Below are 16,363 nucleotides of genomic sequence, written 5' to 3' on the forward strand. Positions count from 1 at the left end.
GGCCTCCTTGAACACCGCTCATCGTTCGCACGGAATCAGGTTTCGAGAGCAGCGTCTTAAAATATTAAGTTAGGGTGAGCCAGGCCGCACCGACAGCAGAGGCTATGCTACTCTGAGGAGAGACTTGCTTGTGCAGTAGTTATTCCTCCTACCAGCCACTCAGTACAGGTCAGCGCAGTTGTTTTCAATAAAGATTCATTTTTGACACTCTTTATCTCAGGGCTCATTACGTTCGAGACCAAAAAATCTTAGCATACTTTCAGACGCTGGCGCCAAGGATCCGCCGCAGAAAAGATGTTGGCTTGGCGCGAACGGCTGGAGGCACGGTGGTGGAGACAGCGCTCTTATGCCGCACCGTCGGAAGGATACTCTAGATAGCGACACTGCGTTATAAATAGCTGATATCTGCGAATGCAGGATTGCTCTGTCGAAAACCGTGTTAGTTGGTTTCTTGCACGCGAGGAGCCATTGGTTGCCGTAACCAAGGGGAGTGGCGAGCTGTATGTCAACGCGTATGTCACAGTTGGGGATCCGAGTTTAGACATAACTCCTATAAAGCGCCCACAGGGACCACACAGCGAATGCACCACGTGCACCAGCATTGCCAGGCTACTGAATGCAAGACAAGGAGAACATACGGACAGGATACGGACGGACGACATGTGCTTTCCCAGCTTCAGGGTACATGTCGTAATCTAAATATGAATTATTCTGCAATAAATTTCCGGAATTGTTTTCGGTCATTACGCCGAATATTTTTTTTGTGGTGAGGCTTCTAATCCAATCATATCAATATAATATATCACCGAACAAATGAAATATAAATAAATTGAACTTCGCATGTATTGCGTTCTTAAACCCGCCGGCAATATACGTTTAATTAAATTTGGCTAGTTGTGCACAGGGTACCCTACAGGCATATATTTTAACCGCCGCACCCCACACGCTAGGCGCACGGATCGAGAAAAGTATACAACTGCAGTATGTAACCTGAACTAGCCTATGCGGAAAAAAACGTGGAGGCGAACGAAAAGGGCTCTTTTTAGGTACGGACAACGCAACGAGCTATGGAAAGAAAAATAATAGGTGCAACGTTAAGAGAATGGAAGCGGGTAGAGTGGGTGAGGGAACAAACGCAGGTTAACGGCATCTTATTCGAAATCAAGAGGAGGAAATGGGCTTGGGCAGGGCATGTACTGCGAAGGCAACATCATCGTTTTTCCTTAAGGTTATGGGAGTGGATTTCGAGAGAAGGCAAGCGTAGCAAGGGAATCAGAAAGTTCGGTTGGCGGATGAGAATAAAACGATTGAGAGCACACTGTGGCCGGAAATGGCGGAGCGCAGGGTTAATGGAGAGACATGGGAGAGGCCTTCGCTCTGCAGTGGGTGTAGTCACGCTGATCAGGATGTTGATAGATAGGCACGGAATACAGAAGATATCTGAACTGTGTCACAGGCGCTATCGGTAATTGAAAGTATATTGACAACAACACCACGGAAACCTAAACTTTCATGCAGTGCTGCGTGCCTTATGCCAATCAAAATATTAATCTTGGTTCCACCTTTCTCTAAAATGCCATCTAGCTTTTTTGGGAAGCAGTCCTTTAGTGATATCAAAAGTTCCTCTAGTGTTTATCTGCAAACGTCGTCCTTTTTGGTTCGCTTTGCTTTTTTCGCTACTGTTTATCCTTTGGGCAGCATTCGAATTGGCCCTGAGCGCCAGCATTAATATGACAACCCAGGATAGAAGACCGATCGGGGAAGTTGACAGGCAGGTTGCCATATGCGTAATATGGCTTACTATTGCTCCCTTTGCCTTTTCACACATACCCCGGCACAGTCAGTGTTCATGTAAGGCGGGTAACCACTATATTTTTTTTTTGCTTTGACCGACTCGGTATCATTATGACGTATGACGCGTTCTGAGCACTGTGTTTTCACGCGCACTAACTTAAGGAAAAAACTGTGGCGGCCCTAACGTTTGCTGCAAAGCGTGAATTTGCAATCAGGGAGCGCGGTATGTTAAGCTACGTGAGCACCGTCCATCACAGCTGTGCTTCCAAGAGCCGTAAATCGCCATTTTTTTAATAACAATCCATTTCATACAGCATGGGCCACGCTGTCAAAACTAGCGCTCTGCATCCTTTTTCAATATTACCTTATTCCTTCCCATACGACTGAGTCGGTGGTTGTCTATGATTTCACCGTAAGTTAGTGGAGACGAAGGTTCGGAGGTGGACGGCGAGACGGCTCGGAATGTATGTCCTCGAGCTATCCTGTCAGCCGGCTCGTTGCCCTCTAATGACCTACCGGGCATGCGGAGAGATTTCGGACATCTTCTAAATAGTTTGGAACTGCTCCGAGCTACGTAAAGTGTACTGTTCACAGGAACTTAGCCATGAGCATTGGGAGGCGAAGCTGGCTCACACAGAGCTTCCCCTTCGGCGCCAGCTGATCGGTCAGGCCAGAATGGCCTTATTCGACAATGGTTTCCTGGACGTGTGTGATCCACCCACGTAATTAACTCATATTATTAATTTTATTCTCCCTCTCTTCTCTTTCGGACTGCATTCTTATAACGGAGAGTGATACCGTTATATGTAACCATACGCTCCCTAGCAAACCGGAGGTATCGCTCGGCCATGGCTCGCGATCTAAAGAAACCTCGATCAAAGTTGTGGACGGCCTTATTACCCGCGTGCACCGACTGCGCGGGAGCCAATATTTATTTATTTATTTATTTATTTATTATTTATTTATTCATTATGGTACTACAAATCACCCGTAGGCATTGTTGCAGGTGTGGATGTCACAGAAAGGAAAAACGCGAACAGTGGTTAAATGAGCAAAGGGTCATGCCAACTGAAGCACCAAAACCCAACGAGAACGAGATTTATAGAATAAAAAACAGTAGAGATTGTCGTCATTATTTGAGTGGGGATTGAGAGTAAAAGGGCGAAGAAGGGAGTTCGCGACGGCGTGGTTCACCCCATCGAGAAAAATCTCATGGTACTTTTAGCATCGCTACGGATGTGGGAGGCTGAGGCGGAGGGGATGGCTAATACAATGCCGGCTTTTTCATGCTCAGCTTGGCTACACGTGCGAATAATGACGACCGTGAGGGGGAGACAGGCGTGATCGATCGCCGCTATTGAAAACTTTCATGGCCTATTGAGAGCGCCACTGATAATCCATTATGGCTGCCACGAGATGATCCTGCGGCCGCGCTAGCCTTGTGATGTGCTGCGCTGCCTTAGCCGGCATTAAAATGTTTGTGTGATAGTGCTGCTAATTGGATAAAATCTCATTGGAGGTCCTGTTTTGCGATGTGGTTCGAAGATGTGCACGGCATTGTCAGTCAGCGAACAAGTCTGCTTTGTGCAGGCACCATGGCTGTGATGGAAACCACCCGACAAAGGTGTGGCCGGTAAGGAAAGCAAAACGATCGGCTGCTGACAGAGCCGAGGTTACAGCGGGACATAAACCGCGGTGACTGTAATCGCCGGAAGAAAGACGGTGGGTTACGCGCGCTGAGAGCAAACACGGACACCGAGAAAATTTGTGATTCTTGTCTTGTTCATGGTACCCGCGGACGCCAGAGTTTCGAGCTGACGCGCTGATTCGCGTATAACTGCGGACGATAGTTTCCGGGACTCGAGTTTTAGGAGAAACGTTTAATGTAGCTCTACCTCGCTGTATACCCTGTCGCCCGATATTGCATGAAGGCACTGAGGGCCTAAATGCTCCTTCCTCTCTTCTCATTATCAGGCGACTGCGGACTTCTTCCGGCGCCCTGCAAAGTTTAATCCAGTACTCTTCAGCTGTCAGCAGAGCACTCAAAGTGTATTAGCCTACTTGAACCTATACAACCGTATTAGGAAAAGCTGTACAGTCTTAGCTGCCCAAGAAAAGAGCCAAGAGCGCTTCTGCGCAGCCATAGTTGACCATTTACTCGATAATATAAGCAAGCATTAGCACATTTAATAAAGCCAAGTGTTATGATCAGCATATGCATTGGCACTCAGGTACCGATTGAAACTGTTCTACAAAACATGAATTTGCCGTTATAGTTTTAGTGCACAGAGGTGAAGCTTTTTCTAGCTCATTATTTGAAATACAAGAGTTTTTGCACGCCTTAGGTATGTCATTTTTTTTGCTTTGCTGCTTCGTTGTGCCCTGAATCGGGAGTGCTAGAGCAAGTTACAGGCACGACCGCCATCAGCACTCGCACACCATCGCGGAGGTGGCTGCTTTTATTCATGCTCACAACCTGCAAATGTTCGACGATAACTTATCCTGGTGTTGTTCATATATTTTCAGACTCGACTCGAAAATGCAGTGCAAGACGCCCAGGTACAAGATTATAGACGGAGTACCAAGGTGCTTGAGCATAGTTCCAAACATCTTCAGAGAAAACTTGAAGTTCAGAGCTGGAGAGGGTGACGTCGTGCAGTCTGCATTTCCCAAGAGTGGAACACACTGGGTGCAGTTCATCATTCAGCTTATTCTGAGAGAGGGAGAAACCATCACGACGCACGAAGAACTTGGCAAAGAATGGCGCTTCTTAGAGTACGCTGATATTAAGGGGTGGAAATCCACTTTGCCACTGAGAAGCTTTTCGACACACTTGCCTTTAAATAAAGGCATATTGACTAAAAAAGGCAAGTACGTCTACGTTGCCCGCAATCCCTGGGATGTGTGCGTCTCCTTCTACAAGATGGCTAGCAACCTCAGCTTCTATGAGTTCCAAGACGGTACATTCGAAGAGTTTGTGGATGTATTCGTGAACGGAAATTTTGGTTACGGTGATTACTTTGAACACGTGGCCTCTGCATACGCACTACGAGACCAACCTAATGTGTTCTTTATCACTTACGAGGAACTAAAAGAGCACACTAGCAACGTAATATTAAAGCTGGCGCACTTCTTGGGAGAACGATTTGGCAAGGCCTTAGAAGAGGATAAAAAGCAGCTAGAACAACTGCTGTATCGTTCTAGCCCCGAATACATGCGAGGCGTGGTGGTCGTCGACTTTTCTGACAACACACTGCCCCAATGGCAAGATTCGTTTTCGCCAGAGCAGCCAACCTGCAAGGAAGGCTACGAGGGGGACAGAAACCGATACTCCCTTGTAAGAACCGCCAAGTTTGGAGGCTGGAAAGACTACTTCACACCGGAACTTCTGCGACGAATGGAGTCCAGGATTCGCGAATGCGAGAAATCGTCATCTTTCATGAACCTTTGGAAGGACATCAGAGCTGAGACCATGCGAATGGCTTTCAGCGCGTGCTAAAGAATGCATATGTGGAAAGTCCGAAGAGAATGCAACAGAGATGTGAAGTTTCCTCTTCATTTTCAGGACAGTGCATTTGCTGCGCTATAGGTGTTGCCCTTTACTAGCTAAAAGCGTACATGCGGCATAGTGCTGAGTGTTCTCTTTGGCACCTGAACGTTGAAGCAATATGAAAGGCCACGTCTAATTGTCACGCAACCAACCAACCACCTTCCCGCAGAAGTTGTTGGCAATGCAAATTATGAGCAGTTGCGCGTAGCACTAGCTAACATACATTAGATGCTACTTAACAATCAGGTAACCAACTGTATTTTCGCTACGTTTTTTGGATATTACCCACTCCCCCTTGTAATGCCACTGGCCTTGAGGGGTAATGTAAATAAATAAAAAAAATTACTTTGGAAGTCGAGTGACATTTACTTTTTTCGCTTGGTAGGATGTCCTTGAAAAATTCATTCTTGTTGACAGCGCGTTAAAGCACACGGACAGAAGAAACACAGAGGACGACGTCACAGGCGCTGAACTTCAACTTTATTCAAGAATCATCGAAACACTGCATATATACCCATGACAGAGACGCCACCAAGCGGCGAAAGTTTTATGCGCTCGTGGAAACAGAGATGATAAGGCAGATGGGGCAAAATGACAAAGGCTAAAAAAAAACAAAAATTTTTTAACAGAGCAGGAAAAAGCAGAGCAAGAAGATGCAAAAAAACTTTACCAAGTCATTTGAAAGAAACACTCCGACACGTGAAAATAGTGGCGCAGATGACAGACAGAATTTTGAAGACGGTTCCCGAAAACATTGAACCAAAATATACGCGTAAAACAAAAATCAAACGTGGCGAAAAAAGAAAAGCATAGTGGCAAGGAAAAACCAACAATGAAAAAGCACAGTGGTGATTGGATAGGCAAACGAAAATTTAACGATATAGGTGAAGCCTACAATTAACGCGGCTAAACACAGAAGATAAATTGCACTGGATAGATAAAACGATAAAACACTGGGAGGATCATGAAAGATGAAGCCAACAAAAAACATGGCTAAAGCTAAAAGATGAGGTGCATAAAAACAATAAGAGCGAAAAGGAGAGAATAGTGGGAAAAGAAATTTTTGTTTAACTCCTTTGTAAAACCATTACTACTTCAAACAGGCCCCGATAGAAAGATTAACTCTTTTTTCGACAATGAAACCGAGGGTGCACTTACACATTCACCCTCGTGCCTATCAATCTCGGTTGCTTCCACTATTTCACGTGTCAACTTGTTCCTGTGCTTTTTTATCACAGTGGCTTTTTCGAACAAAGGATGGCATGGATTTTGTGGGTACAGTTTCGGCAGTGGACGGGCAGATTCCTGAGTGAAGTACCAGATAAATCGTTCTTGTGTTCCCTCAGCCTATCATTGATACATCGGCCTGTTTGGCCGATGTATACCTTGCGACAGGACAAAGGAATTGAGTAAACGACGCCTTCCGCGCATGCCGTAGAGGGATCTCTGTGCCGAATGGTGCAACCTCTTTTTCTTTTCTCTTTTTCATTTTACAATCCTACAGAGCTGCGAAAGGCGCTGAGGGGCGGAAAAAACGACGTCCACTCCTGCTTTGCTTCCAATTTTTTAAGGATGTGTGAAATTTGGTGCATGTAGGGGATAACAGCAACCTTTTTATATTGCCTGCGCGCTTCAGCCGGAGCCCTCCTATTCTCGCGCTTGATAATTTTCAGAACTTTTTCTGCAACGGAACTAAGCAATTGTGGCGGGTACCCTGAGTGCGTGAGCCTGCTTATCTGGTTTGTGAAGCTTTCCTGAAGTTTTTGCTCACATGACTTGTTCAAGGAATTAAGAAAGGAAGACTGGATAATACCTCTTTTCACCAGCTTCGAGTGAGCGGAGTCATAAGGTAGGATGGCCTTTTTGCCTCTCGATTCAAATGCCCAGCACACGTGATTGGGCGTGAAGAAAATCCTTAGCTCCAGGAAGCGCAAGGAATCATTGTCCGGCAGTTCATGTGTTAGTTCGAGTGGAGGTAAAGTACCCTTAAAAACACTAAACATTTGAGGCACTTCCTGAATAAAAGCTTCGTTGTCGCAGTCTAAAAGGACTAAAAAATCATCGACGAAGCGGAAAATTTTTTGAACGCTTGAATGCTCAAATTGGTTCCTGAGAGCTCTGTCATGCATGGCAAGAAAAAGATCGCTAAGCACGGGGGCAATGCATGATCCTATACAGATTCCTTGCTTTTGAATGAAACGTGACCCATTCCATTCAGTAACAGTTGATTTTAGGTATACAAAGAGCAATTCCAAGAACCCATCCACCGAAACACCACACTCATTCTGGAAGGTTATGGCGCCGTGATTGTCGATAGCTTCGCGAACGCATTTCATGAGGTCATTTTGAGGGATAGAATAAAACAAATCCTTGACGTCTATAGAAAATCCGCGAAAGGCTTTACATCTATTCGCATTCAAAAACCCAATGACTTGTTCCGTGTTCTTCACCAGAAAGGGATCATAAATAGAAAGCAATTTCAGGTTATCTTGCAAGTACTTAGCTACATCTTTCTGCCAGGTATTTTTCTCTGAAACAATAACACGCAGAGGGCACCCTACCTTGTGTGTTTTGGTGGTGAAGAACATTCGCAAGCAAGTGTTATTGTTACCTTCTATTGAACGAGCCAGCTTTTCGAGATTCAATCTTTGGTAAAGTTTTTTAGCGACATTTCTTTGCTTGGTTGCTAAAGTGACCGGGCTATTTTTAAACGCTGACTGAATTGCTTCGGCGGCCTTGGACAGGTACAATTGTTCAGGTCGAATCACAAACCCCCCCTCCTTGTCAGCAGTTAGCAGAGATAAATGGTTATCACTTAAATGCGAAATTGTTTTTTTTTATATTGGAAACTTCTTTCCTTCAGACTTGCTTCGCATCAACACGTCAACGCCGTCCGCGATACATCTATCTGCTTCCCCCGAGGGGGCAAGCCTGCAGACTTGCCTGACAAAGGTGAGCAGTTCTGGCGCTGTCCTCTTAGGTTGCACAGCGAACTTTGGCCCGTGGCCAAGGAATCGCTGAACATCCTCCGGGATTGACGTGACACCTTCAGCGAGGTGAACCTGGTTCACGGCGTGAAACTTCTATCATTGCCGACCGGACCACTGAATTCTTGTGGCAACAAGTCCTACCGAGTCTGCGTGCACTAGTGCCTTCTAGGAAGAACTGCGCCGTGAACCAGGTGCACCTCGCTGAAGGTGTCACGTCAATCCCGGAGGATGTTCAGCGATTCCTTGTTCATGTGCCAAAGTTCGCTGTGCAACCTAAGAGGACAGCGCCAGAACTGCTCACAGTGGTCAGGCAAGTCTCCAGGCTTGCCCCCTCGGGGGAAGCAGATAGATGTATCGCGGACGGGGTGGACGTGTTGATGCGAAGCAAGTCTGAAGGAAAGAAGTTTCCAATAAAAACAACAATTTCGCATTTAAGTGATAACCATTTATCTCTGCTAACTGCTGACAAGGAGGGGGGGTTTGTGATTCTACCTGAACAATTGTACCTGTCCAAGGCCGCCGAAGCAATTCAGTCAGCGTTTAAAAATAGCCCGGTCACTTTAGCAACCAAGCAAAGAAATGTCGCTAAAAAACTTTGCCAAAGATTGAATCTCGAAAAGCTGGCTCGTTCAATAGAAGGTAACAATAACACTTGCTTGCGAATGTTCTTCAACGCCAAAACACACGAGGTAGGGTGCCCTCTTCGTGTTACTGTTTCGGAGAAAAATACCTGGCAGAAAGATGTAGCTAAGTACTTGCAAGATAACCTGAAATTGCTTTCTATTTATGATCCCTTTCTGGTGAAGAACACGGAACAAGTCATTGGGTTTTTGAATGCGAATAGAGGTAAAGTCTTTCGCGGATTTTCTATAGACGTCAAGGATTTGTTTTACTCTATCCCTCAAAATGACCTCATGAAATGCGTTCGCGAAGCTATCGACAATCACGGCGCCATAACCTTCCAGAATGAGTGTGGTGTTTCGGTGGATGGGTTCTTGGAATTGCTCTTTGTATACCTAAAATCAACTGTTACTGAATGGAATGGGTCACGTTTCATTCAAAAGCAAGGAATCTGTATAGGATCATGCATTGCCCCCGTGCTTAGCGATATTTTTCTTGCCATGCATGACAGAGCTCTCAGGAACCAATTTGAGCATTCAAGCGTTCAAAAAATTTTCCGCTTCGTCGATGATTTTTTAGTCCTTTTAGACTGCGACAACGAAGCTTTTATTCAGGAAGTGCCTCAAATTTTTAGTGTTTTTAAGTGTACTTTAGCTCCACTCGAACTAACACACGAACTACCGGACAATGATTCCTTGCGCTTCCTGGAGCTAAGGATTTTCTTCATGCCCAATCACGTGTGCTGGGCATTTGAACCGAGGGGCAAAAAGGCCATCCTACCTAATGACTCCGCTCACTCGAAGCTGGTGAAAAGAGGTATTATCCAGTCTTCCTTTCTTAATTCAATGAACAAGTCATGTGAGCACAAACATCAGGAAAGCTTCACAAACCAGATAAGCAGGCTCACGCACTCAGGGTACCCGCCACAATTGCTTAGTTCCGTTGCAGAAAAAGTTCTGAAAATTATCAAGCGCGAGAATAGGAGGGCTCCGGCTGAAGCGCGCAGGCAATATAAAAAGGTTGCTGTTATCCCCTACATGCACCAAATTTCACACAACCTTAAAAAAATTGAAAGCAAAGCAGGAGTGGACGTCGCTTTTTCCGCCCCTCAGCGCCTTTCGCAGCTCTGTAGGATTGTAAATGAAAAAGAGAAAAGAAAAAGAGGTTGCACCATTCGGCACAGAGATCCCTCTACGGCATGCGCGGAAGGCGTCGTTTACTCAATTCCTTTGTCCTGTCGCAAGGTATACATCGGCCAAACAGGCCGATGTATCAATGATAGGCTGAGGGAACACAAGAACGATTTATCTGGTACTTCACTCAGGAATCTGCCCGTCCACTGCCGAAACTGTGACCCACAAAATCCCTGCCATCCTTTGTTCGAAAAAGCCACTGTGATAAAAAAGCACAGGAACAAGTTGACACGTGAAATATTGGAAGCAACCGAGATTGCTAGGCACGAGGGTGAATGTGTAAGTGCACCCTCGGTTTCATTGTCGAAAAAAGAGTTAATCTTTCTATCGGGGCCTGTTTGAAGTAGTAATGGTTTTACAAAGGAGTTAAACAAAAATTTCTTTTCCCACTATTCTCTCCTTTTCGCTCTTATTGTTTTTATGCACCTCATCTTTTAGCTTTAGCCGGGTTTTTGTTGGCTTCATCTTTCATGATCCTCCCAGTTTTTTACCGTTTTATCTATCCAGTGCATTTTATCTTCTGTGTTTAGCCGCGTTAATTGTAGGCTTCACCTATATCGTTAAATTTTCGTTTGCCTATCCAATCACCACTGTGCTTTTTCATTGTTGGTTTTTCCTTGCCACTATGCTTTTCTTTTTTCGCCACGTTTGATTTTTGTTTTACGCGTATATTTTGGTTCAATGTTTTCGGGAACCGTCTTCAAAATTCTGTCTGTCATCTGCGCCACTGTTTTCACGTGTCGGAGTAATTCTTTCAAATGACTTGGTAAAGTTTTTTGCATCTTCTTGCTCTGCTTTTTCCTGCTCTGTTCAAAATTTTTTGTTTTTTTTTAGTCTGTCATTTTGCCCCATCTGCCTTATCATCTCTGTTTCCACGAGCGCATAAAACTTTCGCCGCTTGGTGGCATCTCTGTCATGGGTATATATGCAGTGTTTCGATGATTCTTGAATAAAGTTGAAGTTCAGCGCCTGTGACGTCGTCCTCTGTGTTTCTTCTGTCCCTGTGCTTTAACGCGCTGTCAACAAGAATGGATCATTACCAACTAGCCCGGCAACTTGTCCTTGAAAAATTGCCTTAATGATGGTTTTTTCTAGTACCATGAGGAATAAAATATGTTGCTTTTTATTCTAAACTAAGCGTTCGGTTTGATAATCCCGCTATATCATTATCTCAAATGCGGTTCTCCAGAAGAAAGAGACAAACAAGATAACCTGTCGTTAACCTTTTTTTTGTTTGAAGGAACCGCGGAGTGAATTCATTTCAGCTTGTGGAGGTTTCAGAGTAGAGAGATTCTCGCACAGAATTGAAATCAACTACAGCGTGGCTCATCAAACCGCGTGACAGTATGATTGCCAAAGGAGACCTCATTGCTTTATATTCTTTTTGAAATGAGATTATTTATGTAGTCGGTCTGTATGTTTCGCTAAGGGGAAACGTAGAAAACAAGATTCAAGAAGAGTGTCAAATATTGAGAAGCGCATATATCATATTTCCCGCAAGATACACATGCATGAATAAGTTCTCGCGACGCATATCTGGAACCCGTAAAAAATTTCGATAGGCCTAGCTGTCACTCATGCATGCATATAAATTCGAACTAGCGCGAAGCTTTTCCTATTTAATATTTGAGTAAACATCTATCGCCCGGCCACCGGAGGAACTGAATGAAACGCGCAGTGGACCCGATAAAGAGAACCAACATCACCTTAGTGCCACCGTAAGTAAACGTTTCTGCTTTCGAGATTGTAGTAGCCAGTGAACAATCTGGCTGAAATATTAAAAAGGAAAACTGAAACAGGTAAACAATGTCTCTACGAAAAACCTAGTCTTACCCACGCACGTTTATGACATTAGGTAAAAATTATTCGCTAAGAAAGTAAGTTTTTTTATTGTTAACAAGTATGTATATGAAAAAAAGTTTAAATTGTTGCACACGGAAGCTTCAAGACGAGGGCAAAGTATGAAATCACAAACTATAATAACTGATAACACGTGTTCATGCCTCACACGCAGCTATTGCGGCGTGTTGCCAGCGAGATTTCATAAAAGACAACAGCCAGTAACTTGAAGCAATCTGAATGTGCCAAAATATGCGTGTGCATACCGCCTGGCGTACGGTTAATTAGCGAGCTCAGGAATAGCTGACCTCCAGCATTGTTTGGTTTATGAAGTTGAACGCCCCAAAATCACTCAGTGTATAAGAGACGCACCACAAGTATCGGTTCTTTCGCTATGCTCCATCTGTTCATTCCTATGAAAATTAGCTAGTTTCACTGATCCCGAGATTATTTAGTTGTGCTACGTATATCGCAAAGCGGCTGAAAAATTTAGATTTTTTTTTTCGTTCTTCTTTCATCTTTCTCAGGTACGCGATAAATATTTCATATGTGTCATCTGAAAGCGATTTATAGTGACTGTTGTGTGTGTGTCCAGTTTGAAGGCCACGAGAGCAGTACTATAGACATCTTAACCTTATCGATTGAGGAGACAAGGGTGGGCGATCAAAGGCTCGTTATGACATACATATATAGTATATTAAGCAAAGGAAAGCATAGGGGCCTGTTTTTTGTTTTTTAACTTTTGCGGTTTTTATGAATGTAAATTATGTAATTTATTCACTTTGTGGCTGAAAGTTGATTAGAAACTCATCATCATCATCATCGGCCTGACTACGCCCACAGCAGGGCAAAGATAGCTGGGTGGGTATGCTAGCCGGTAGCCTGTGCGCTGAACGATACTGCTCTGTAATTGCGTGTACATAATTGCAACTGTGCAGCTCTAAAACGGTTCGATGAATATTTGAATGCGTTAAGGCATAGTCTGTGAAGTTCTCGGTCACCTAAGTATGCAGGTATCCTATCAGCGTTCTGACGGCGGACGTGGCTAAAGTACGTACCCTGAACGCCTCAGAATCGTGCCCCTTCAAATTGTGCACCACCGCCCGCATACGTAACATGAACCCTCAAGCGTGCCACTTGGAATGACACACTATATTAGCGTCGCGTAGCGCTTGCCTTCGCTGCACGGTGCGGTGGATGACGATACCGACTGGGCTTCAGCTAGCCTACCGCAGGCAACGCTCAGCAGATGTAATGCCAGTCAAATCCACGCACGCGAGAGTTCGGGTTAAATTTGCGGGCGCCGGTATATGCGCGGTATTAAATGGTTACAGCATTCGGGCAGGCAAATAAGGAAATGGCTAGAAACCGACGCGTGGCGCCAAAGGAGGGAGGAAGTGAGAGCGCGATCGGTGACGACGTCCAATCTTTCACGCGAAAGCTGCTGAACAACGTCGTTCTGCAACCTATTATCTGCATGTACTGAGACTGCAGCGCAACGAAGATATTTTTCGCACAACGAGCGTTTCAACGCTGCCGCCTCACCCGTCCTGCTGCCGATCAGACGTTTTAAAGAACAGCATCGCCATGTTTTTACGACCACCTGCGCTCTCCAACTTTTACTTCGAGTACTAACTAAAGGCAACTAATAGGGCTTATGCATGTAGCACCACGTCTGGACCATGAATATTTACGCTGGGCCAACTTACACTGATCTGCCAGGACAAGAAGCAAACCGTGATGAAAGGAGCCTCGCCAGCTACCCATCTGACAGGTTCTAACACTGTACCAAACTTCTATACAAGCTACGTCAGATGCGATGCCATCTTTCGATGCACCCGTCTCATCTTATGGCGATTGATAGAGGAAGACATCCATCGTATAAATCCAAAATGCGTGCAGCGGAGAACCGTGTGGCGATGCAAACAACACTGATAGCCGCACATTGATAAGACGTTGCGCCGGCGCGCTCACCGGCCGCAGTACTGTAACTCCCAGGGGGCACCGTGGGCGTGGCGGCGCAGCGTAACTGCTTGCGAATTCGCTGTGTTGCAGGGCATTGTCCAGATCTTACAGGTGGCATAGAACGACTGGATGCGTTGACCTAGAAAAACATGGATAAGAGAATTGAGCAATGCGGCAGAACGAAATAGCCAGAAGACAAAAAAGAAAAAGAAGAAAAAGTCGGAAGTGGGGGAAAGCACGGGAAAGCCGAGAAACAGCAAAAATTAAGGCGGTGTGGGGTGGAGTGTAGTAGCCAGGGGTTCCAGAGAAATGATGAGCAGCAGGTGGAGAGCATAAAGTGTAGAAAGAAAGAGAATTTAAACATAAAGGGCGGGGCAAACTTCGTATCACGTGGAATGGGGGGGGGGGGGGGTGGGGGGGTTAAAGAGATACGGAGGTAATATCACATACTGTGACCGTCATAGGCTTGTTTTTTGTGGTATCATTCTTCCTCTGAACATGTGAAGCACCTTTTTTAAAGAATTGCGTCAATACCGGAATAAAGCTCATAGAATTTCAGTCGCCTTTGGAGTTGTTGATCCAAACTCGTTTAAGGATAAATTTGTGGGTTAGGATTGCCTCTCTTTATTTTCTATTCCTTGCAGACTTTAACGCTGATTGGGGAATCAATAATTTAAGGCTGTAGAAGCAGTGGCCCTGCCGACTAAAATCTTCCGACCTTGGCTTTTGGACGCTCCTTCCTTAAGCCGGCGCGTTGCCCAATGGCAATGGTGCTCGGCTGCGGACCCGAAAGACGCGGGTTCGATTCCGGCCGCGGCGGTCGCATTTCGATGGACGTGAGATGGTAGAAGCTCGTGTACTGTGAGATATCAGTGCACATTAAAGAACGATAGATATGCTCGAAATTTTCGGAGCACTTCACGACGCCGTCCCTCATAGCCCGAGCCGTTTTGGGACGTTGAACTCCCATGAGCCAAATAAACCCATTCATTCCTGCGCAAGCTCAGTAATTATTTAGTTTCGTGCTCATTGATTGTCCAGTTTCTACTGTGTGTTAATTTTGATAACAGGAGGACAGAAACATGCAGATAGCATTAGACGACGCGCAGTTACGGTTAGGCTAGCGTGTATCGGAGATGAAGTCTCTTGCCGTGTTTCTAACAGCAGTGTCGCTTTATAATTGCTTCGATGTCTTGCATCTAGTCGAAAGCATGAGCCTATTGCTGTCGGGGGTTTCTTATCGAGAGTAGCGTGTACTAGGTTATTCCGAAGGATCGTGCTGCGTCTGTGTCGCTCTTAATGCATCAGAGAATAATTTCTTGAGACGGTCGTTGTGGGTTAAATTAAGGCATTATTTGGAAGTATGTTTTTCATGAAAGGAAATGGCGCAGAATCACCTTAAAAAACGGATCTTGAATTTTTTATATCATTATGACATAATTGTGGTGAGCCATCACAAATTAATCAAAAAGGTCGCCTATGCTGTCTATTCGCATCAACACAACACTGTAGATTCTTAATGAGCTTTTGAAGTAAATTTTTTCTACCAGATTGACATCAAAAATTCTTTATGAATTTCGCATTATTATTTAGGGAGCCCTCTGGCAAGATAAACTCTAGGTGCGTTTTGCATGAACTTTCCTGATGTAAAAAAACTTTTTCTGATGCGTGATAACATGTGAGAAGCATTTTTCGCAAGCACCGTCTCAGACACTTTTTAAATCTCTCGTGAAGGAAAGATGCAGCGAAACACTAGAACACCTGGTCCTTCACTGTGCCGCATTCGCCGATGCTCGTCGCGATATGCTTGCGGCCTATAAGGCGCAGGGCATACTACCACACTCCATTAAGACGCTATTGTGGCCGCAGTGCAGTGCGCGCACTCGTGAGCGAACTTTGGTAAGCCTGTGTGCATTGCTCGAACACAAGGGCTTAACGTCCAGTCTGTTTTCCGTCAGGTAGTTACACGCAGTGACCGAACGCTCCGCGAATTGTACCTTGAACGATTAATAACTGGACGCCACACTCCGGTTGTAGCCTACACAGTGCTGTGCGCGTTTGTTTGAATTCCTCGAAAATGGACTAATCACGCGCACAACCTGGACACATTTCTTATTGTTTAAATAGTTTGTATATATTACTTCTCCCCTATCCTCTCTTTCTGTCCCCTTACCTCTTCCAATTAATTTCTCCATTCTGCCTGCTATCCTTTATTTCCGCTGCCCCAGCTCAGATGCTTAAGTATCGATGGCAGATGCCGGGGCTAGCAAAAACTGTTCCTTCCTTTTTACTATTATTTTAATAAAAACCACTACCACCAGAGTTCCTTTAGAGGCCGAAACCCCTGAATCATTGGGCTGTTAAGTTCGTGGTGCTGTTGGAATAAATACTAGACTTGACGTGTTGTTGTT

General features: G+C 45.0%; 1 protein-coding gene across 3 annotated transcripts in view; it reads left to right on the forward strand.

Moving 5' to 3' along the window:
• The window catches only part of LOC144121744 (sulfotransferase 1B1-like), an 86,106-nt gene extending 80,172 nt beyond the window's left edge, over positions 1 to 5,934 (forward strand). The window contains exon 3 of one of the 3 annotated variants that reach the window (XM_077655114.1): positions 4,321 to 5,934. In XM_077655114.1, the coding sequence (XP_077511240.1) occupies positions 4,321 to 5,293 (973 nt within the window). In that variant the 3' untranslated portion in view covers positions 5,294 to 5,934. The remainder of the gene's footprint in view (positions 1 to 4,320) is intronic. The other 2 variants (XM_077655116.1, XM_077655115.1) reach the window with 2 other exon arrangements.
• Positions 5,935 to 16,363: the final 10,429 nt, after the last annotated feature.

The sequence above is a fragment of the Amblyomma americanum genome, chromosome 2, assembly GCF_052857255.1.
Source record: "Amblyomma americanum isolate KBUSLIRL-KWMA chromosome 2, ASM5285725v1, whole genome shotgun sequence".
NCBI classification, from domain to species: domain Eukaryota; kingdom Metazoa; phylum Arthropoda; class Arachnida; order Ixodida; family Ixodidae; genus Amblyomma; species Amblyomma americanum.